At 37.4% G+C, this 24877-nt stretch overlaps 2 protein-coding genes across 3 annotated transcripts in view; one reads left to right on the forward strand and one right to left on the reverse strand.

Annotated features, from left to right (window-relative positions):
- The window catches only part of LOC128355931 (protein phosphatase 1 regulatory subunit 1A-like), a 31131-nt gene extending 25204 nt beyond the window's left edge, over positions 1-5927 (forward strand). For both annotated transcript variants that reach the window (XM_053316319.1, XM_053316320.1), the window contains 3 exons: positions 1273-1455; positions 3940-4068; positions 5641-5927. In XM_053316319.1, the coding sequence (XP_053172294.1) occupies positions 1273-1455; positions 3940-4068; positions 5641-5720 (392 nt within the window). In that variant the 3' untranslated portion in view covers positions 5721-5927. The remainder of the gene's footprint in view (positions 1-1272; positions 1456-3939; positions 4069-5640) is intronic.
- A 2778-nt stretch (positions 5928-8705) lies between these two features.
- Positions 8706-23479, reverse strand: LOC128355137 (dual specificity calcium/calmodulin-dependent 3',5'-cyclic nucleotide phosphodiesterase 1B-like). The gene is made up of 14 exons (XM_053315348.1): positions 23301-23479; positions 21124-21237; positions 19933-20115; positions 19393-19459; positions 19142-19258; positions 18643-18783; positions 17738-17838; positions 15685-15810; positions 13278-13379; positions 12952-13072; positions 11152-11233; positions 10695-10812; positions 9874-10010; positions 8706-9227 (listed from the first exon to the last, which is right to left on the reverse strand). Exons 1-14 carry the CDS (start codon positions 23351-23353, stop codon positions 9133-9135), a joined length of 1557 nt encoding a protein of 518 aa, XP_053171323.1. The 5' UTR covers positions 23354-23479; the 3' UTR covers positions 8706-9132.
- Positions 23480-24877: the final 1398 nt, after the last annotated feature.

A 24877-nucleotide genomic window follows, 5' to 3' on the forward strand; every position in this document is an offset into this window, starting at 1 on the left:
TAAGTTGCAGAGAAAATAAAGTAAGTTAGGCACAACAAGAAGTTTGTTCCTTTGAGACAATGTCAAATCCAGTGTATGTACATCCCTCACATACAAGGTCTGAATATGTTACATAAGCCTACACCAGCAGTTCCCAACTGAGGGATGATTTTCTAAGAAGAAACTGCTCCTAAAAATCTCTTCCTAGGAATTGAGAATAAACAATGGGCTCAACAAAAGTTAAATTCAAATGCAGTACATTCAGTAATAGAAATGCAATGATTAAAATAAGTCAAATAGTCATGGATGTACGTGGATTGAATTTAGTTGGCAAGTTAGCTAAACTAATGATAGAAGTTTGTTCTACTTTATTTCAACTTTGGAGCCAATCAGTGCCTCAGTTGCCACAGCGAGGACTCATTATTAGCTATTCACTGACCAGAATTTGTGGAAAAAAAGTGGATCTATTATGGTTCCTGAAGAAAGCATGAAGAGCAAATGTCAAATAGGCAAACACAGAATCCAATTGTTAGAGAAATGTTCCAGCACTTAATATTTTTGTAGGCTATTGTCAGTGCAACGCAATGCAAATCCTATTCCCTAGTAATAAATCTCTGCGCTCAATCCTAGTCATCAATTCCAATTAAATGCACAAGATTGGAATGTGAATAATTTATGCAACATTTGTGCAATTAGACAGAGAGTAATTATAATAACAAATAAACTGAAGCAAGGTAATATTAATGCAAAGTTAAGTCAATTTTATTTATCTTTCAATTAGTTTCATAGCTAAAAAGCTCAAAGCGTGATGAGTCACTTCTTTGATAAAACCCAGCCAATAATCAGTTTGCTTTAGTTTCTCACTACAAGGGATTAAGAGGAATAAAACCATGGATGAAGGAGGTCATTTAAAAAAATACGAAGACAGCAATTAAATTAATCTTCTCCCCACTTTGATGTGTCACTGCCTGCCCCCTCACTCAAAGCAGTGCTTGGTGTTCATGAAATTTTGGGAGTTTATTAAAAATGCTGAACCTACAGTATTCTTTTGAAGTGCTGTATTTCTCGCTGCATCTCCACCTCCTTCCACCTTTCTTTCCTGTGTACTGTTCATACCCTCTCTCCTCTCCCATTGGTTCTCTTCCTTTCACGCTACTTTCTTTCCTCGCTTGTCCTCTTTTTGCTTCTCCCCAACGACTTCATGCTTTTTGAATTCAAATTTAACATGACTATTTCTCCCAAACCACCCTTTCTCCTCTAATGTTCCCTCTCCTTCACCAATTTTCTCCCCAGAGCTGCAGTTCATGGTAGAGCACCACCTATACAGGCAGCAGCAGGGAGCTGGGGATGAGTGCTCCTCAGAGAGTTGCCTGTCGGACCGGCCCAGCCCTGACTCTGTTCCCACTGGGGAGGAGCTCCCACATGATGATGAGGCCACTGCAGAGGCTTTTGAGAAACTGCGCTGCCAAATGGAGGGTATGTTTAGAGACTGTGACAAAGGGAATTATGTTTTTGCAGCTTTGCAGTTACATATTCAGTGACACAAAACTCCTTGAAAATCTATGACCAATTTGAGCACAATCAAAAGTAATTCACCAATCAACCACCCCTGCTCTGTGGACTCCAACTGTTTAAAGTTTCCATTTTTGTCTGTGTCCACATGATTTTCATGTGATATTAGTAATAATATTAATAAGGTTTTAAGACTTTTCAGCTTGAGATGTCAACAACATTGATCTGTTGACATACATTGATTAGAGTATTATCTGTAGATAATAAGTACTGTTTGTCTTGGGCATTTTTGGAAACCTGCCCTTGACAATCAAAACTGATCAGGAAATAGACTTATAAAACATAATTGCAGCTAGCAGGTCATAGGAATAAATTACATTGGTGAAGTCAGCAATTAATAGGAATTCAGTGTTGGGCTAGATGAAAAGGTGGACACAAGATGGCGGTACCATGGTGTGGTACCATGAGAGGAGAGCAGATGTAGGCAAGAGGAAATTAAGGAAAAAGAATAAAGCCAAATGCAGCTTATTAACATATGAAAGGGAGTGTAGAATGAAGGAAAAAGGGGATAAAAGTCAAGTTTAGAAGGAGGTAAGAAGCTTGAAAATGACTCTAAGGGATATATGTAAATGCTGGGTTAAGGGGAAAGATAATTATTAGAAATTAAACAACAGGATTTGGGCAAGGCGCTGCATATAAAGGAATGCTTAAAGGAAAAGTTCAACATTTGGTAAAATTTGCTTCTTCTTTTTTACAGAGTTAGAAGATTGTTACCACTTTTCTATCTGTCCTTAAAAATAGTGTATATAGCTAGAGTCAGCAGCCTGTTAGCTTAGTTTAACATAAAGACTGGTGACAAAGGGAAACAGCAAGCTTGGATCTATCCAAAGGAAATAAAAGCACACATCTGAAGCTCACTAACATGTTATATGTTATGCATTTACAAAAACAAAAACCTATATAAAAATGATTATTTGCTTTTATGTGCTGCATGATTTCATGGCTGCAAACACAGTAAAATGACAAATTGCTGTTTTTACACTACAGTTTTTGTGTGGCTTAAATAAAAAACAAACAAAAAACAAGATGGTTTTCAGCTGCTGGTTAAACCTATATTTTTACTGTACAAACAAGACTGCTCTGCCAAAAAATACAAAATAGGTGGAAATGTCACCCATAAAAGACTTATGGTAACATTTCAGTGACCGATGCCATGTAGCAGCTTTATGACTGGGAGCAGTGGTGCAGTTCAGATGATGTATATATAAGTCAGAGGAGGTCTGGTGGAGGATATAACCCAATATTGGACTTTGGCACAGATTCATTAATCATGTTCATTTCCCGTTTCCAATTGTGAGTGTCACATATCCAATTACAAGTCGGGACAGATTTTTAAAAGAAGAAACAAACAAAAAAGTAAATGAAACTCTAACCTTAACCTTGTGGTTATTGTTGTAGCCATGGCAACAAAGGTCACCTGATATGTTTCTCTAAACCTGTCACATCATAAAACACAATTCAAATTTTTTTAACAGTGATTTGTAACAGTTTTGGAAAGCATAGGCAAATGATGTCCTGCTGATTATGGCACATAGAAGTGTCAAATTAGAAAATGCCCCTATGTGTCGTTCTGCAGTGCATGGTCTGAGTGTGATCAATCTTCTCATCTAATTTGAGCAAGAAGTCAAATAAAAGCTCCTTCAGAGAAAACACTTACGCAGTCAGTAGTCAAGTGCCACATTGGCAGATACAGTCTACTTCCTGTGCCAAATACTTTACATCTAATGACAAAAAACAGAGGTCAGCTTTTCAGCTCAGGCCAGATAATTCACTTTAATGGCAGGTGAGTAGATGGTCCCAGAGTGCAGCACATACTGTACACACATTCAGTAATTACTCAGGACTAATGCATCGTGAGTGGATAGGGTTGTTTCTCAGAGTTGTGCCAAAATAACATTTTCATAAATGCTGTTTTCAATTTAATCACTGGGACACGCATGGTTGATTCTTTGTGGTATAAAAGCTTGAAAGAAACATACATACTTCAAGGTGGTGAGACGGCCACGTGTGTCTTTATGGATTGCTCACATGTTATATAGGAGCTGCAAATTAAGTTCTCAGTCTCGATGAAAGGAGCAAAGTAGGAAGCCAGGGGAAACAAATCAATGACCATTAACACCAGTTCAGTTGAGTGTGACTTCAGCTTAAGATCAGCCTTTTTAAATTCACTCAGCATGGGTAAATAACACGTAACTGTAAATGTCAGGTGGTATTGATTGAGGCAGGCTGGTTCAGTACCTAACATAATTTAACAGAAACTAAAGGGCCGGAGCATTTTACTCACAGTACTGAATGATGAAGAGTGTATTTGCTTCATCTATAATTTAGCTGTATCAGTCACTACTTCATCTTCACCTCCGCCTCTATTTGTTTCTCTGCCACCATCAGAGTTCTCGAGGGAGAGTCTATTAGAGGCTGCAGGCGGACCTGAGTGCTCCCTCTCCAAGGAGAAAGAGGCTTGTTCCAGCGTTGCCAATGCAGCAGATCCCTCAGGGAAACAAAACAAAGCGCAAGCAGGTACAGAAAAGTGGAAAAACCCACAGGCACACAGGAGTCCTTCCCATGGGGGACTCCTCAACATCAGTTCACCAGGCAGGTTTTATTTAGAAATGTTAAACAGATCAACTCGGCTTGGTGTCGTGTAATCATGGCTCATCAACAAGCGCCTGTGAAGTGGCTTTGATCCACACTTCACACAAATATTATTTTGGGGGTATTCTGTGTCATTACTGTGGATTTCACTTGTTAATTTTTGTTTGTTTGTTTGTTTCTGTCTTTCTTTCAGTCATTAATCTACAGCATGTGGGCCTACAGTATTAATCATGACATTTTGACTGTATTAAGCTAATTAATATAACGCGTAATATAAAATATAGTCTAGCCTAAATGATGTTAAGAGTTGCTGTAACTTGTCATAATGAACTACGATGTCATACAGCTACAGTCATAGGACATTTATAGGACAATCATAAAACTTTAGAAGGTCAAGAATCACAATTGACCGCTGCCTGTAAAATACATGGGACTTGGGACAAGAAAATGAATAAAGGCACTGACTATTGATATTGTCATCTGAAAATGAAACTGTTACCCCCAGATTTGAACAGCTAGTTTATTCATGTTCGTTCAAATCTTCAAGTGAACTTTTTACTGTTAAACTTTTCCAAATCCAATAAAGAGCGGAAAAGAGTCACTGACGTTATCTATAGCCACATTCAGGACCAGTGAAGTCTTGAATGTGTATTTTTGTAATGTAGCATGTGACCCCCACAAGATAATTTAGTTACTCAGTGATTGACTTGAACTTGACAGTAACTCAAGGTTACTACTGTGGGCAATAAGCTTGTTGGCTGGACATGTTAACGATTGCACCTCATGTTAGAGTGGATATTCATTTCTTTTACCATTGCTTTTGTTTTTTTGCTTTTAGAAAGGCTGAAAAAAGTCACTCACACTTCAGACTCTTTAAATGAGGAGTATTCCTGTTAGTACAGGCCAATGTATGCTGCTTTAACATGTGGAGAAGTGCAAAACTTGGCTAGCCTAGCTAAGCTGTGATCGAACAATCACTATTTGTCTGAGGAGTAAATTAACTGTAAAATGCTCATAATTGCTCTAACCATATTGGATGTTAATTTAAAGTTTTCATTGTATGTTTTGTTGATCTGGTATCACAACGTCTCATTTCAAACCTTTAGAAAGCGTGATACTTTTAAACATGGAATTGGAAGAATAAAAAAAATGTTTTTTGTCAGATATGGTGTCAGAAAAAAAGTGAAATTTAAGGTGGCCTCCTGTTTAATTCCCCACCACTCACATTGTAAAACGGGAATAATGTAAAAGGAATAATGAATGTATGCCTATTACATCTTAGCCTTTGTTCCTGTGCAGCAGTAAAACACAAAGCCATAGAAAAAAAATTGTAATTTTCTCTTCACATAAAGGAACAACTGCTCCTGAATATGACTAAAAAGTGCTGCCAAATATTTATTTATGCAGAGCTACAAGAGTCCATTAAAATCCATCGAGTCAGCCTCTTCTCTCTCTTATTGTCTTCCAATCTTTTATGTCTCTGTCTATATTTTGCAGACACAAAAGCAGCAGCATCCAGTGCGAGTCAGCCGGCAGAGGAGAAAACAAAGACACCCAGCCTGGAGAAAGAGAAATAGAGTGGTCTTCTGTACAACACAATGCTGCTCAGTCTGCTTAGCCAGTCCAACACAATGACAGAAGATTGTGTCTGCAGATCCACTTTTTAGATACATCAGGGCGTCTATATTCCTCTACAGTCAGGCCTTATAGTTACCACCTCGAGAACATGAACAAAGGTTTCTAAACTTATTTTGTGTCAAAAAAAAATCATAAATAAAGGGACCGTTATTATTATATATTTGGTTTTTATAGCTTCCCCTGCACTGACTGACCTAAAGCTACATATGAATCAGTTGTGAGATTTTTCCTGTGTCGCAGTCACACAATCATTATCATAAACTACAACAACTCATATGCTTAATGTTTCCTTTAATGTTCAAAGGCATCAAATATTCAATTTACAATCCTTTTGACAGTTTTTTTTAAATCATTAAATATGTGCCATGACTTCTGCAATTGTTGCTCCATCTCAAAGCAATAAAATTGTATTTGTACCTCATAAATCACTGGGAATCCATCATATTCAGATTGCATGTCATCAGTTAGTTTTTCAGCCCCACTGTTAGATGTTCAATCGTAAATGAGTGAATACAATATCTGGGTTAACTTTAAGATATCTTTTTTGTGTCTTTACATGGCTGGATTTGATACATTCCAAAAGTGTATTCCAAGTAACAGTAATTGGATCCTAAAATTGAATGTGTTTTTGACTGGTGACTAAGTAAAAAGTGGTAATATCCCAATTATTTAAAAAGTCTAACAAGCAGTGTACATTTTAGAAGACTGTGTGCAGCTTAATTTACATATTTTGGATTAACGAGGAAGTTTTGAACACTTGAAATCGTTTGAGGAATCTAAATCTTGGTCCTAAAACAACTTCTTGCATGGTACTGAATGTACAGTGACTTTTTTCTCAGCCCAAGGGCTTTACTGTGGTTCAGCTCATTTCAACAGTGACATCAAACATTTTAAATATGGTACCAGACACAAATTGCAACTACTGGCATTCCCTTTTATTTCCAGTTTTGTATTTAACAAGAACATTGTGAAGTCATCACCACACTTTTAATGTTTTCTCCATTATTTGTATCACTCAAGTGGCATTATTATGTAGATTACAGTATGTGACAATCCTTCCATAACTTTCACATTATACTTGACTTGCCTGATAGATAAAAACAAAGTAAAACAGAAGACTAAATCCACCGTAGTATTGATATCACTTCACCAGGTTTATCGGCCACAGTGTGAGCAGTATATTTCCCAGCTGCCAACGGAAATCACTATGTCCACAATGATCAAGAAAGACGGTAAAAACATTCCTGTGCAAGCTTTTGTTTTTCCTCTGCAGTGTATTTATGGACCATGTAATGTTTGTTCTGTTTTGAATGGTAATAGTATACTTTACATGAATTCAATCTGGGGAATTTTGTTCCAATTTTACTTGAATTGATTGATTGATGATTACATCTGTAATCTAAATTTGTTTGATACAATAAAATGTTTAAATTGGTGATTGGGTGTTTTTCATTCACACTAATCCAAGTACAGTCTATGAGTTTTATAAGTGTCGACTCAAGCTGACACCATGTTTGACAATCAGTGTCAGCGTAAAGTCAGCACACCACAATTTTTCGAAAAACAGTCATGTTAAGTGTCAAAAGCAGTATCCACTTTTCTATTAGTATCAAAGAAGACACATGTTAGGGGAAAGACTCCAAAAACTGCAAGTTAAACTCAAAGTGTCTTGACATCACTGCACCACTGCTCATGTTTGGTTGAGGTTGACGTTGACTATAACCTAAAAATAGGCACTCTGCCAATAAATAATTCAATGGACTAAGGGCCAGAAGCATAAAAATGCATACATTTTTCATAAACAGGTCTGTTTTTCACGAATATATTTTGTACCACTGCAGCAATTTTAGCTTCAAGTGATACAGACCCTTGCAGTTGCCTTTAAAGGCAGCATGAGTGAGATTGATCCCTTCTATTGGATTTCTTGCTGTGACAGGATTTTGCAATCATCACCTGATGTTGCTGCTCTGTGGTGACTTGAGAGTAAAGTCTTAAGTTGCTGTTTTTCTATAATTGGGTGAGAGAGACTCTGAGAGAACAAACATTATGATTTTGAGTTCGCACTCTAATATTGGAACTTTCAATTTGGCTTAGGGAGTATCTTAAAAAACATCAAATCATATGGGTCTTTTGCCGTAATGGTGAGATGCTTAAATACCTCATACATTATATACATGAGTAAAGGAGCAAGAATATTATTTGTTTCTTTTAAACATAACATTACTATAATAAATGTGATGCCTGTTTTGTATAATGCATTTATACAGATATGTATGAGTGTGTTAGAGGTTGGGGTGTAATTGGCTGTGCAATTCCTGCACAGCTAAGATCATGCACATTTAACACAGAAGACAAGACAACAGCTGTCTGCAATCATTGTTTTGCTATGTATTCATTTACATCCATCCAACTGATTTGAATGCAGAAAAGCCTTGATACTAGTCTGAAGAAAGCTGAACCCTCCGGGCAACACTGTAACTACTTTTCTCACTTCACTCTATAGCCCCTCCTGCTGAGAGAGCAGAGAATTTAAATAATTGGTTTACTGGGCTTGAAGCAGTTTTAAATGAGCATTATTTTTTCAAAATAAAGGTCAAAATGCTGTTTTGTATTGTACTGTTTTGATGTATTCGTCAAACCATTGCTTCTTATGGTTTAACATTACATAGAAATGACATATTAAGACATGCTGAAGATATCTGAGAAGTTAACCTTTTAAAATGTTTTTTTAGCAGCATAAGCCACTGGGTGTGCTGTAATTTACTTTGGAGACTTAAAAGGGGTGGGAGGGGTGGGGAGTGAAATTATGTAAGTCAGACAAATGGGATTCAGTTAAAGATTAGGATCCTTGACTTTGCAGTTGAATCGTTCATATGTTTTAATAAAAAAAACAACAAGACACAATAACCCTTTATAACAAGGCCAGCTTTATATTAAATCAATTACAAATCTCTAAAACACTGACACATTTTTTCTAACTTTAATGCATGGTTAAATGATGTGTGTACAGTTCAAACTACAAAAGGTAAAATGTTCCTCACAAGTGTTTAGGTGGCAACTTAAATTAATGACATGGACTATACTGTATAACATGACCAGCATGTACACTTTGCAATTAAATTATCTCAGTATACTGCACTTAAAATAAGACATGAGGACATTTTCTGCATCTTACCTTGGGAAGATGAACTTAAACTACCCTTCCCTCCTCCTACATCTCCACTTTCCCGCCTGTGACTCTCTCAATTATGATATAAGAAGGAATTGTGGTTTTATTACAAACAGTGACTCTATGTTAACCTCATTTAACCTTTCTAGACATTCTATGAAAATTACACAAAGTTCTTTCTACTATTTTGTATCTTTACTGGGGTCTTGCAGGGATTTTTCTGACAGCTCTGCTTGTCTGGCTCTCTGCTCTTTTGTCACACTGGGATCTGAAAATCCTGGAGGATAGAGAAGATTGGAAAAGGCATTGGAAAATTGTGTTAAGCCGAAAGGGAAACAATATCTGTATCTGTTAATCTCTGCATGAGATCATTTTAAAATAAATGGAGATAGCAAATCAAATCAGTGAGACAAAGCATATTTATGGAGCAGCATAAGTCAGTGTGTCCCTGCCAAATCAGCCACAAAAACACCTTTTATTAACAGAGGTTGTTAAACTCTGAGAGTATGACTTGTTGCAAAAGATGATTAGTATAAACATTTCTGAAGACTGTTATGCAGTGAAAAATTTTATGAATTTGGTCAGCAACCAATTATTATTTTCATCATTAATTCATCTGTTAATTTTTTTTTCAATTCATCAATTACTCTATAAAGTAAAGTTAAAAACACACTTATCATAAGTTCTGAAAGCCCAAACTGATGTATTCAAATGTGTTGTCGAACCAACCTTGTTGTCAATACATTTTCTGTCACTCAGCTAATTGATTAATTGTCTCCCAGTAATTCTTTCTTCATGGATTTCTTAAATACTGACAACAATACTAAATACAGTATGAGTTTTATGGGACTTTATTTTCGTTCCATGTTACACACATATGACCTTCAGTTTTACAGAGGAATGAATATACTTAGATGTCATACCATTGGAGCCACTTTCCTTCCATTTGAGCTTGTTGTCTTCGGTGTGTCGTGTCCATGTGGAGCGAAAGCTCACCAGCTCAGCTGTGATGTGGGCCAGACTCCACTGCAGACCTCTGGAGCTCTCTTTCCAAAGATTACTGCAGAGAAAGTATATTATTGAGTGTGCAATAATTTCTATCTATCTATCTATCTATCTATCTATCTATCTATCTATCTATCTATCTATCTATCTATCTATCTATCTATCTATCTATCTATCTATCTATCTATCTATCTATCTATCTATCTATCTATCTATCTATCTATCAAACTATCTATCTATCTATCTATCTATCAAACTATGAAGTGCAGCATAAACATGGGAAGCAGGAGGAAACAGTTAGCCTGGCTCTGACCAAAGGTGGAAAAAAAAACCTGCCAGGTATACTCTGCTCCCAGCCAAGAAATAGTGTGACACATACCCCTTGTAAAACCTGTTGTTTTTACACAGTTTTTGTATGGTTTAAACAAATGACACTGCTTGTAGACAGACTTACCTTTTCACAGAGCCAGGATAGCTGTTTCCAAATGTTTCCAGTCTTTATTCAAGGCTAACCAGCTACTGGCTGTATTATCATACATATATGAGAGTGATCTAAATATTCTCATCTAACTCACAAGAAACTCAAGACAAGACGGTGACTGAAGTTATTTCCCATAACATCTTACTATTTTTTTCAAGCATTCTGGTGCCAGCCTTCAGTTCACAGTATTTGTATTTACATATATTTTAACTATTTCTAGCAGGGATCAACATTGTGCATTTCTCGCCTGTGTGTTACCTGTGTCTGTTGCAGGGGTCTGGTGGACCGGGGTTCTCCTCCACCAAAGGAATAACAATCTTTTCAGCCATGTCGGTCAGCAGAGAGAAAGTAGGATACACAATGAAGTCAATGAAACCTGCAAGAACGAATGTCACCGTTTTAGCATGTGAAAAAAAGGAATTTCTGTGGTGTAAAAATGTGATTGTTGAAATGGCATTAAAATGTAATTCAGTGATTTATACAATATATACAGTATGTTATAGGATGTAATTAGCATATATCTTGCACCTGATTGCCTTCTTGTGCTAGGGAAGACAAATAAAAAGAGAATGCTGTATTGAGCTGTGATTTTAAGCAGTTTGATGACTTCACCCTTCAGCAGTGTGGACAGAAACCAAATTGTTTTCATAAAACAACGCAGACAAGAGAAATGAGCGCAGGAAACATGTTTTGGAGAATGTTTTGTGAGACATACCAATCTGGGACTCAGCTACCAGGGTGCTTTTTCGATCGCACAAAGGAGAGAAGGGCAGGCCGAGCTCTGCCTCTCTATCACCCTCACAAAGATAGAAAGAGAGAGAGAAGATATCTTAAAAGGCATCCCACACATCGACTGAAAATAACTTTTTAAAGGTTATTTGAGTCCAACACTCACCACCTGAGACTTGTTAATTCTTCAGGGAATACCATATAAGACCTTTTGTTTTTATTAATGCAACACAACAAACCTTGAAGAGCTTTCTTAGAGGGAGGTTGTATCTTTTGGTTTTTTTTCAAAGAGGGTGGTGCTTTCAAATCTTTCTTTATTCTATTTCTTCTCCAAGTAAAAGCAGAGGTGAGAGAACAAGTACTGCATGTATTGGAAACCTATTCAAAGTACAGACAATGCCAGCCAATTCTCTCATTGCCATCTGGCAAGGCTCAATGGCATTATAATGGGATTTCATGCAAATCTTAATTTTACTTTAAAACTTTGGCTTACACGAATATGTCTGCATAATTTTCATTCCAAAAAACTCCTTATTTATTCTATACTGGTCCTTTATGCAGCCCTCCATTCAGTTTCTGTCTGAAACAGGCTGTTTAGCTTGAATCTCTTTAAGCCAAATGAAAAGCATGATGCATCGTCTTTATGTTGGTTGTAAAGAGCATGTTTAACAGTTTTCTTCAAACCATAATTTACACATCAACATAAACACTTCCTACACCTAACTGGTGTTTCTGAAACATTTGTCCTAAAGCTTATTTCATCCAATCATGCTTTATTTGATTTTTTTATTTAAGTTGAAAAAGAATCCTCTAGATCCATTTCATTGCTGTTTTGGAGCATATCACGTGATCTTCATCAGCAGATGGAGTTTGTCAGGTTTTTTTTGGTAATTGTAGATATTAAAATTTCTTGAATGCTTAATAAGGACATGCTATACATGTTGGTGTAAACTGTAACAAGTAACATCTACTAGCACACTGTCTGCTGATGAAGATCATGTGATATGAATGAAAGCTCCCAAACATATACATTTCACCTTTAGGTCACATTATTTTGGCAACTGCTGTTTCCAAGACGAAGAATGAACTTTTTGAACATCAGTTTTTCAGTTTAACAAAAGTTAATTGCAACATCTAGCAGGCTTCTTCACCTTCTATCATTGATTATTTTATAATACTATTCCCAAAACTTAACAGTGAGTTTCCATGGTCAAAGAGTTTCCCAAGCTTTGACAGTTTTAAAAAGACAACACAATCCCTTCAAGAATATCAAATGGTAACATATCTGGCCCTGTGGATGTTTTCCAGACTTAAATCTTGTTTAAAATCTGAGCTTTTAAAATTTAGTCTGGCTTCCACTACCAATGAACATGTTCAATAAACTTTCCAAAGAGGCTTTCTTCTCTCTGACTGTCTGTTCTTCATACCTGAGGTACTATTTATGTGGTTTTCTTCAGTTCAGACATAAAGCTCTTTGAAGGTTTCCCACTCTTTCTTTCAGACTCTAATGAGTCATTTTCAAACCTGGTGAGTCATTATTAGGTATCTAACCTATATTGACTCATAAAGATACTAACACATCTAAATAAAATAGCACATCAGATTAGAATAGATGTAAGTGGGACATGACAGAACAGCAAGAACATAAATGATATGAGCATACTTGAAGATAGTGAATAATTTGAACAGACATCCAAAATAAGACTCAACAATCAACAAACACAAGACAAGAAAAGAAGAAGAAGAAAAAGTCACATTGACAGTTCGGGTTTATTAGAGTTCCTACCTGCCTGAAAAACTCCTCCATCAGGGCTTTAGTCCATCGAGAGTGCAGTACCCAGGGCTTGGATGGATGGCTTATGTCAGCTGTGTGGAGTAACAGAGACAGTGCTTTGGACTTGTCAATCCTGTTGGAGAAAGCATAAAGCACTTCTTGTTTTTGTTGTTGTGTTGTGCTTCCAGACATTTCAAAAGAGAAGCCAGCGTGGCACTAATTTGCCTGCCTACCCCTCTATGCAGGTTCAGCTAAATCCGCTGTGAACATTCATTACACAGAATGACCTCTTTATTATGCACCACAGCATCAACAACAGCACAGTCCATTAGTGTTACCGTTCTTGTTGCTGTAGACAGGATTTCATGGCTTTAACTTGGAGTAGGTGGGAGGACATGTCTGTGGATAATACCATCTCTATAACAAGTGATCGCAGCTCCCTGTGAAGAAACACACGTCACAAAGTTTACAAGTTGACCTTGGCTTATGGGAAAGAGCTGCATAGAGTAAAAATGGCAGACAGGAAGACTCAATAGGGTTGTAACCTTTTTAGATTTCCTGATGGATTTTCTTGTTCCCATGGTAACACAGACTGCTAGAAAAGCCCACTAGACTTTGCTGCTGCTGTTTATCTTTAGTGAAATCTGCAAAGCTCTTCCACTCAGTCACATGCCATGCTGTATGCATGATGGATGAAGCAGCAGCGTCCATGAATATATAAACCTTACTGCACATACAGTATAAATAGTTTCTTATCACACGCTGTATTACAGTGACATATACTGTTTACACTAATATGAGCACATATGAAGAGAAAGTGAGCTGATGCCAATTTGTTTTATTCAGTTAACATGGTTAATAACCATCAACCATAGCTGACTTTTTAACTGTTTATATGAATTCTGTATGACATTGTTTGATAAATGATAAAAATGCTTTTAGCTGACTGAGCACATCTTCGATTGCTAGTTTCTGTAAAAGCACATAGCAATAATAGCAACACAATCCTTTATTGATTCCTTTTATCTGAGGAGGTCAAAATCGGAGGTTAGGTACATGAGCAGTCTGGTGCCTCTCATCCAATTGATTGTGGGCATTCACACGATTGAGGTCTTTCTCTCTGTATGTTGATATGCCATCTTGCTGTCCTTATATTATTAGCTATTTACTAGGGTATAGTATATTTTGTACTTATTTATACTACTACTCTATTCGGTGTCACGTGGAGATTATGCACATTGTATTTTCTATACACTACTACCATAAAAAACTGTGTATAACACCTAAAAAGTGGGGTGCGTCTTACACACCAGTGTGTCCTATACACCAGTAAAATGCAGAGAGAGGTTTGATCTGGATATGATTATGGGTGTGTAAAAGGCCGTCCACAATAAGAACAATAACTTAACTATAAAAAATAAAAATGTGAGCGTCCACATGAACGACAACGTCCTGTAAATAGCAGTGTCAATCATGCTAATGAACATAGACAAGATTGATGAGCTGCTACCGCTGTATGTTGCACAGCAAAAGAAGAACGAAAACCAGGTGGTTTCACAGCAGGTGCTAATTCAGGGTGTTGTTCAGAGGCATTTCGGGACATAAGTTTCTGTGATGTTTCAATATTTAGAGACGAAACTGATGCTGAAGCGCAATATGCAAATGCGCACAGTTGAGCAGCTTTTATTGAGCTGTGGCAGGCACACAGTATGATCTGAAGAATAAAAGATTCACTAACTTTGGTGTTTTTTCCATGGGATGAAACAGAGGATGATGCTTTGTTTGACTCTGGGACTGACACAGAGTGCGAGGACAGTGAGCTTGGTGTGCCTTACAGCAACTCTGACACAATATTTGCGCACAGCTCTGATGAAGAGTTTTTGGGACTAGAGTAAGCACACAGCTATACACTGTATCAAATATATAAAGTTACTGTGTTCTTTTAAAAGGTTTAATTGAAACTCATAGCCTAATCCGAACCCGGTCTAACTTAACCAGTCCCCTTATAAACCAGTCTTTAAGTCATGACACCCCCCAAATTAGGCTGATTTATATACCGGTGCAACATATACACTGGTTTTTACCGTATATTCAACACTTGAGCCAAAGTCAAACTTCCCCTTGGGGACAACAAATCATATCTTTTACTTATCGTATCATATAGTATCATATCGTGTTATATGTTATCTTATCTTAAAGGATGAGACTTGTGTTATTCTATATTATTCTTATTGCTATCAAATTGTATTAATACACTTTAATGAGCATAAAGCTATGCTGGTGGAATTTTGTTCTGGTATAGTATATTCACAGTTACACCACTCAGCAAAAGTTACAGTCTCAGTTTTGTCAAATATCTTCAATTAGCGCTCACTGCAAAAAAAAAAGTGTTGTATGTGTTGTTTGCTGTACACACATTATAAGGTTGCATTGTTCTCATCACTGTCTATTCCAGTAAGTGACTTCGTAGCATATCCTTTGACTCAAACAGAGCAGTCTTGTTACATTCAGCTGGGCAGTTATGTAGGCGGAGAGAGAGTACTAGGGTTTTTCCAGAAAATAAGCTTGTCACACCCTGTGACAAATAGTAGGGGAACATGAAATAGCAGTGGCAAAAACAAGAGGAATTATTGCTACATGGTTTGAATATTTTATATTTTTGGCTATTGTATCCTAACCGAATGTATAACCAATATAAAATTTTACTTTTTTCTAAAATGAACACTTAACAGCTAATATCCTTACATCCATTCCTCTCGTGTCAAGTTAATGAAGATATTCATTTGATCATTCTGAAGCAGGCGGAATGCTGCACTCAGGTGATGACTTTCCTGCACCGACCGGTCATTGTAGATCAATGCAAACTCTGACCTGGCAGAGAGACAGACAGTGAGAGAGAGGAGGGAAAGAGGTAGACAGATGGGTAGGTTGTAAAATGTGAATGTGCATAAAAGTGCAGTTGTATAATCCTGAACTGATATGGGTGGAGGAGGTGAGAATGAGATAAAAAGCGAGTCCTCAGGGAGTCATTTAAGCACTTTGACTGTAGGTCTGTAATAATGAATTTGAAAGTGCTGAAGAGGGAGTGGGCTGTGATAAAAAAAAAAAGATTAATAATGATTTAGTATAGCAAGTTAATGAACTAATTTCTCAATCAGGCATGCTGCGTCCACTCATTTGCATTATCTGCTTTATTACACTGCCTAAATGGATAACAGAGTGCACTGTGAAAGGTTTTCCAATCAGTGACTGTTTTGGGGCATTTCAGAAGGCTAGACACATATTACATAACTGTGATATCTACCACCTTTGATTAATGTCATACTCTTCTTTCTCTCTGTGTCAAATAAAGGCCAAACCAATGATTTTTAAAAGGTAATTATTTTCACATTTCCAACCAATCCCAGCAGTTAAACCAAACACAAAATACTTGTGAAAATGGCTTCAAAGACAACATTCAGATCCACATTAAAGTGGTGTTCTGCCTTCTTTTGATGTTTGTCATGGAGAAGGTGGCTGTGGTCAGCTTCAAGAGCTTCATATTAGATATAGTGGGTTTCAATAGTGACAAGATTTCATAGTGTAGAAAAACACTTTAGTTTATCTGGCTGTTATGTCTTAACAGTTTTCTGGGAGGTGTCCTGGAAGAAAAATGTTTAACAAATATTTATGAATCAAATGTGTAATTTGGCTGTAGGTTTTGGGAAAACAAAGATAAAATCTCCAAGACAGCCATCATATATTTACTGTGTCGAGTTTATAAACAGACACCAAGGAGATTTAAAAGACATGTTCAATTTAACCCCAAACCTTATTGTACAAACGAATATGTTAAATTTGATGTCTGCATATTTTTCACACTTTTGCACTTTTGGGACTGATTTGCTGTGCAGAGATTAAAAACAGAGTTAGAGTTACAGACGTGCTAATTTATTGGAAAAGTTCATGAAATACAGTTTTATATCATTTGTGCCTCATCCTATACCGTATAGTGAGTGGCTTTAATTTCTAACCTTCAGTCTTCTTCTCCTCTTACCAGACCACCACCAGCCTGTTTGGTTGAGGTTTTGAGTTTCTGTTTCTGTTTCACACACTGCATTCATCACTCACTCTCCTCATCTTTTCTTTCTTTCTTAGGTAGTTCACAGTGAATTAAACTATGGTGAAGCTACAGTATGAATATTTAGAAAATGCTGAGTGTAGAAGGTCAGCTGAGAAGCAGATGATGATGTGGGGAAAATGTGTATGGCTATACAGTCAAATGTTTGGACACACGTTTCCATTCACTTGAATGAGAAAGTGTGTCCAAATATTTGTCTGGTACGACAATAAAACAAGTGCCACCATTGAATCAATTGTAACTGACATGAATTGAAGCTGACCACAACAGATGTTCTTCATGAAGAAACAAAGATTAAATATGACTTTAACTGCCAAACATATAATTCAAACTCATAAGTGTCCATCTTACAGAGTTAGATAACCATGTTATGTTCTCTTATTGTGGACCTTTGTGCTTTATTCCGAAAATAAAGCATGATGATAATGGGTGCCAAGAGACTGCGTTCTTCAGTCCTCTTATGTGGAAAAACGACATCTAAAAATACTGTGTTCCCTCCATGAAAATGTGTTTGCTTTAGAGTGCTCTTTTACTTCTTCTAAAATTGCTCAAAGACCTTTAAAAAACACTGCCCTGATATCTCTTACTATTTTAACATGTCACAACAGGACACAGCGCATATAGCTGCAGCTTTATAAGAGAGGATTAAAAAAAATATACTTCAAAAAAAGCGCTTACTTTGTGTGGATGTGAAAGTTGTTTGTGGTTCCTGTGTGTTCGTAGTCATGAATGGCTGCTGCAAATAGCGCTGCCATCACCTCAAGCTCTGTCAACCAATGCTTAATAGACACAAGACATAAAATGATAAATATAAAAACATTTGTCAGGTTGCAAATACTTCACTGAGAGTTGAACATGATTGTTTTCATGTCATTTACTATGCAGTAATGTCAAATGATGTCAGTAGTGTGACTTGTAAATAGACTTTTGTACTGATACACAAAGCAGCTCCTCAGTAATCATTTGGTCACTGAACCACACCGATGGACTGTGGGCATGTTCCTTCACTATGATGAACATGGACACTGTAGTTTATTTTGAGCCATATAGTATATAGTCCTGGTGCCTTACATAACCTCTAAACAACATTTTCTCCAAGAAATTACATGAATATATTACCACGTAACTAGGTAACATTATTAATTAACATATTTTCCCGGTCACAAAATGTTCATACTGAACATATCTGCAAATTAGCAATATATCAATGAATCCCACAATCAACACAGTGCTTTGACTGCATGAAACTAAGTACAAAGACCTCAGTGGGAACCCTTCTGTAAGCTTACCCTGCACCCCTCCAGACATGTGCACAGAATAACAACTTCGCACTTTGCATGCAGGAAAAAACATCACATTAATCTTGGCAACGTTTAGGTAACTTTTGCTCTAACTTCCAGAGCCCAGCTTTTTAACAATGAAACCACTGTTTTTAAAGATTTATGTATCCAGTGTTTATGACTGTGTTTGAGACACAAACGTTGCATACATTGCTGTTTTTTGTATTTGTTGACTATTTGAAGATAAATATAGAAAAACACCGGACTTATCTTTTAACAATGATGATAAAGCAGTTGACTAACCACAAGTCCAGAACGCAGCAGCAGGCAGTGCAGCGTCTGAGTCACGTCAGCAGCATGAACATGGCTGTGGTAGGGGTTGTTGTGTTTGCAGTATCCTCTCTCCACTGCAGACAGAAACTCTGTCAGGCACGAGATTGGGATCTGCGAAATGCATTACGTAATCATTTTAAAAAGTCAAGGTTCAAAAGTTTGTGTCATCAATAAAAGCTTAAACAGCTTGAATGATGTAATGAAGTTGTGGTTAGCACTGACAGGGCCTACGGCATGATGCATGCAATTTGGCAACCCATTGTGACACCACAAACTGATAATAAAACCCATATGCCTGATCATATCTGCAAATTACTACACAAGTTTCCCACAAAAGTAAAGGTCAATAATGATCATATTACTGTAAGACTTTCCATTCAGAGCACTGACATTGTTGCATGGCTTTAATAACATATTGTACGGGAAGGGTGCTGTATGCTCTTAACAGTTAAACTAAAATTTGAAATACCTTAAAGCGACTGTTGAGCTCATATCTGGTGATCAGTTCAAAAAACAGAGTTTGTAGTGCATGATCAGAGCTAGCGGCGTTCAGAGCAAACACGTCAAAGCTCCAGCGGTCAACATCCTGAGGAGACAGAGGGGAAAGTGACTGCATTATTGATGCATACTTGTGCTGTGTATACAATCCTTTTTTGTGATGACCGATTTATTGCACACACACTCAACACACAGTGAGATTCATTATTAGTGTAGGCTTACCCTGAGGCAGTTTACCACCTCTGCAGGTTGGTCTGGCATGGCTGCTGTGTAGGCCCTCTTGAACATTCTGGAATAATGCAGTGTTTATGTTGAGTTCAGTTAAAGTTCAGATGTTGACACTGTGCAGCGAACTCGTCTCAGGAGCTGTTTATATAAATCCTCCTAAGTCCCTGTCCCTTTTGGAAGGATGTTTTAAAGAGAAAAGGAGGCTCATGTTTCACAGTCTAGTGCAGCTGTCTGTGTTTTCTGTGGTTGCAATAGTAACAACACTGTATTATATTTAATACAGTAACTTTATTAGAATTATAGTGCAGATGTGGAAATCAGTCATTTACAATGGGAGTTTTATCGTATTAGATGATCATTCCCTTTTTTATTGTATTTAAGTATCATAAATAAAATATATAGCCATACCACTAGATCGTTTTTGTTCAGCTGCATTATTACTACTTAGAGTAAAACATCCTAAAGGACACAGGCCTAATCAAAAGTCTCCACCTCTATTATAAGTCAGAAATAAAAATAAAATGTGTGTTATACCTCTCTACAAATATCCCAGCCTGCACTGCGTGCACGATACTGCGGAACTTGGGCTTTTCATCTGAGCGTCGTACTGGGCGTCGAACCCTTTGGGTGAAGGTGGATGCCAACCAATCAGTGACCTCTGAAGGAACCCCATCTGACTGCAGCTGCTGGAGGTCATCCTCAGAGTCCAGGCATTGCCTGAGAGAGACAACACTTAGTGATTGTTTGACAGACAGATGGTATGGAGACACAGAGTCGTACACAATTACTGTACTGTGTAGTGGTGGTGCTAGACTTCAATGACAGCCATAAAATAAAACTTGAAAACTTGTAAAGGTAACTAGTTGTACATTTCTCTGGCATTTCTGTTACTTCTCTTGAAAGTGATGAAAAATAGAAGATTGTGGAAAGATTGTCAGACAGCTTCTAATATGAAATCAGGGACAGAGGAGCCAGAAATGCAATTGAACAGAATAACACTGATGGTAAATAAAGGTTGTTTTTTTATTCTAAAAATTGAACTGCACTGTATTTGGTCTCTATGTGTTTACATTGTGAGCTTGTTTTAAATATTGCACACTAATTGTATATAATGCCAAGAACTTGTGATTTTGGCACTTTATTATCGGTTCAACACTGCTATAGAAGTGTAGAGCCCCAAGCAAGGAAAAGCAATTATTAATTGCATTTATTCTTAAGCAAATACATTCCTTTCAAATAAATAAGTCTAAAGTTCACTCTTCAGGGCCTTTGATTTCTATAGTGGTTATTTTCTTGATCAGTTGGTTAATCGTTTAGTTTATGAAATGTAAAACAAATAGTGAAAAATTGCATTCACAATTTCATAGAGGCCATGGTGATGTCAGAGAAGAACAGATAATAATCACACATGAGAAGTTGGAACCAGAAAATGTTTGACAGTTTTGCTTGAAAAATGACTGAGGTGATTATGCAATTGTCGATCAATTTTTCGTTTAATTGTTGCAGCTCTAATCCTGTGCATGCTGCCTCTGCTAGTAGTAGGAAAGACTTTGGGTATTTTCTTGCTTCGCTAAGAAAGTTCAAAGGAATTTACTGTTTAAAGGGATAATGTATACATACATTATATACATACATACATACATACATACATACATACATCAGAATGACAACATGACAGCTTAGTAGCTTTTTGTTTTCCAAACCATATCATCACATTATATCTACCTAGATCCATCGAGGTAAACGGCCTCCAGTAACGATGCTGTAAAATCCAAATTCTTTTTGATTTCCTCAAAGTCAACATCTTTCTCCTCCAGCTGTTTCAGCATGCTCCTCAGCCTGAGAGGAGACATAATAATTTATCTGGATGTGATCAAAACAAAATAAAACAGTGCAGGAGATGTCCTTTTTGAGTGTGCTGGAAAGCAGTTTCACCTCTCAAAGCAGGAATCACTGAGAGAGGCAGTCATGATGTGAAAATAGTTGGAGGTTACAGCATTTTTGGCCTCAAGTCTTCACTGGGTACAGCAATAAAAGTTATAGCTAAAGGAAAGGTCATTTTGAACAAAATGGGGGCTTTGTGTGTTGCAAGCTTTCTGAAGACGACTCTATAAATTGACAGCACTGGTCCCTAACTTAAGTGAGCAAGTGAAACAAGGTCCAATAAGTGCTTTAACAAGAGGCTGAGAAATCCTGGTGGACGGAAAGAGTTCGCTTGGAAGAGATATAAATGCAAAATTGTCCAAAGAAAACCAGTGGCAAAAGGGCATCATAACTGCCAAATTTTCCATGAGAGTAAAGTGTCCCATGTTTAGGGTCTTATGTAACCCAGATTTTGTCAAAATGGGCTCCATGAAAAATTATGTTTTTGAATTTCAGCCACATTCTGATCTTGTCTGAGAACATGTTGCTCAATCGGAATTTCGAAATGTTTAATCAAATTAAGACAGCAAACTAGTTGACACGCATTAATCTTCTGTGTTATAATAAAAAACAAATGCTTAACACACATGTCGCCTGCAGTGGAACCCACCTGCTGTGTGTTAATGTAATCTCATCTCAGTAATAAATCCAAAAGCTTTCATAGCTTACTAGAGCTCTGATGGGAAATCTCACCCTTAGTTTACAGAACTGGAATTAGACTTACTTCCTCTCTCGCTATTTCAAAGACAGATTTATTTGATATGATAACAAGTTTGTGCCACCGATAATTTCTTTTAAAACATTTCGGATGTGTTTGCCTGTCTGGTGCCGTGACAGTGATTGTGTTCAAACTGTTCCAGGCCACGCCATGGAGCCAACTCCTGGGGATGAGACGCTCACAGCTTTTCAAGTGTTTATCACGCTGGCAAGGGCTTTCAAAAGCTGTTGAGTCATAAAAATAGCATGCATCTGAATGCCACCGCTCACTTTCTATCTCCAGTAATCTTATGTGATAACACAGCGTTTTTTGTTTCAACTATTTGCAGTAGAAGAGTCTTTGACAGGACGTTTACAGGAAATTACTCGTCAAGTGCACTTGTGAAATTTTGTTTATAGAGACAAATGACAAATCCTCCTTTGGCGCAGACTGTCGAATCTACACACTGCGTAGTGTCATCCTTACTAGGCGTGTACAGTGTATCAGTGCAGTAGTGTAGGAGGCATGGAATAGTAGCAGCTTTAAAGCTGCTACTATTCCAGTTTTAAATATACGTCAATGTTACATAGATTTGACTGAGAACAAAATAAAAAAGCATGAACTTGACTCAAGATCAGATCTTATCTCATGTTACAAGAAATGTGCGGTGCATTGTTGTTTCTTATTATTGACTATCATGGTGTGAACAACATGTCATGCAAGAACAAGAATACTCAAAAAGGTTTAGAGCTCTGAAACCTTGCAGACACATATATCAGGGTGTTAACCAAAACAAAACCACATGACCTATCACTTCTGCAACACATCTCCCTCCCACAGCAAAGACATTAGTAAGTGAAGTGTCACACAATGACAAGTGTATGCTCATATGCTGCTAAGTATAGTCAGCTAAAAAACTTGATTAATGCATGAAAAAGCCTTTTTAAGGTAAGGATAAACTTCTCCTTCTTTGCTTTGTTTTGCAGTTTGAAAGTGTGTCAAACAATCCATTCAAGTCTGCTGCCACACTATCTGTGTGCAGTGCAGGATGTATGTTTGAGTCACACATTTTTCCATTGCTGCTAAACAAGGAAACAACTCCTACAGCAGAAGATAATCTTTTCAGTCATACTGCATCAAGCAGTAAGTCATTACTCTAATTTTCAAAGATGTTGCATGTTTGATAAAGTTTTCAAATCTAATGTATGCAGTCACAAACAGGCTGAACATGTAGGTAACTAACTATGATATAAGCTGCTCTAAGTGTAACTCTCTGTCTTACCTAGAGATGGGGATCTGCAGCCTTTTCTTACGGATTCGCACTAGTTCAGCCATTCCAAACTCAAGCCGTGCCCTGATGGACCCCAGAGTTAAAAAAAAAAAAAAATATCACAAGACGAAAAAGTCAAATTATTGTAGAGCAGTAGTAATCAGAAAAGTTCTCCAAAGCAGCAATGCAAACTTGTGTGTCCTGAGACAGACTTCTGTTTCAACAGCTCTCCCTCCCACTTCTGGGGGGACCTACTCCACTTCACTCTGATTGGTTAGCCAGGACCAGAATGTGTGTGTGTGTGTGTGTGTGTGTGTGTGTGTGTGTGTGTGTGTGTGTGTGTGTGTGTGTGTGTGTGTGTGTGTGTGTGTAGGTGTGTGTGTTTGTGTGTGTGTTTGTGTGTGTGTGTGTGTGTGTGTGTGTGTGTGTGTGCCTAGTGTGAGTGTCTTTGTCAGTGAGTGTTTATGTATATGTGTACACCCATTCTGTGAAGTGTGAGTGAGTTGACCTCACTGATGAAGTGTTGACTGCAAGGCTTTCAAGCAGTATGTGCTCAAATCCCAAATGAGAATTTTCCACCACAGCCGCAAATCAGGGAACTACAGAAAGAGTCTTTCACTGAAACCCACCAGTCACCCAAACCAAAATACATAAACAAAGCTTGTCCTCGAAAGCCACCCACAACAGCTCGATAGGTTAACTGCTGTTCTGTTCTGGGTACAGAACTGAGCAGAAAATGTGAGGGGCATAAGGGGTAAAAATGGGTGCTCACATTTAGAATATTTTTTGTAACATGTTGCTTCTTTTTTACTGCTCGGTTAAAGTTGACAATGATTGTCCATAAAGGTTGCAGATGTTAAAAGTAGCATATACTCAAAACAATTTGAGAGTTGGGCTTCCCCAAGTATCATAAATAAAACTGTGCAAATTGTCACCAGACATTAAAACTGCAACAACACAGCAGCAAAGATGTTTAAGTAACAACTGAGATCACATCAATAATTCACTCTAAAAGCACAGCCAATATTTTTATTGAAAATGCCACATCAATAAATGTCAGTTGAGTGTTTTGCAAGCAGTAAAGAGTATGTTTTGCCAACATAGAGACAGTTTTCTGTTCATTGAGGCACCAAAAAAGGAGAATACTCTAACCTGGGAGATGAGACAAGACAATGAGAGTTGTCCCTAAACATTTTTTACAGTTCTAGGTCCTAAATCCATTACATGTCTTTTTATAGTATAGTATTGTGAGAGCTGTGCAGCAACGTGGCTTGGGAAAGCCCCTGCCTGCTGTCCGTCTCCTTCTTTGCTTGTCCTGCTTTGGCTGCTGGGTCAGACTAATTCTCATGCTCCCATGCTCTTTGACATGGCACAACATATTGCAAAAATGAGGAGTAAGTAACAGTGCAATATGTGATTCTCCATCTCTTCTGTCACTTTAAGTTGTTTATGTGAAAGTTGAAAGAAAAGAAGAAAGGCTGAAAGAGAAGAAAACAATAATCAAAGTAATTAAATCAATCAACACATAAATGCTAGAGAAAAATTCCCCTAATAGTCTTGTTCATACTGTGATGTCAAAAATGTAAATT

Source organism: Scomber japonicus, chromosome 3, assembly GCF_027409825.1.
Source record: "Scomber japonicus isolate fScoJap1 chromosome 3, fScoJap1.pri, whole genome shotgun sequence".
Classification (NCBI taxonomy): Eukaryota; Metazoa; Chordata; class Actinopteri; order Scombriformes; family Scombridae; genus Scomber; species Scomber japonicus.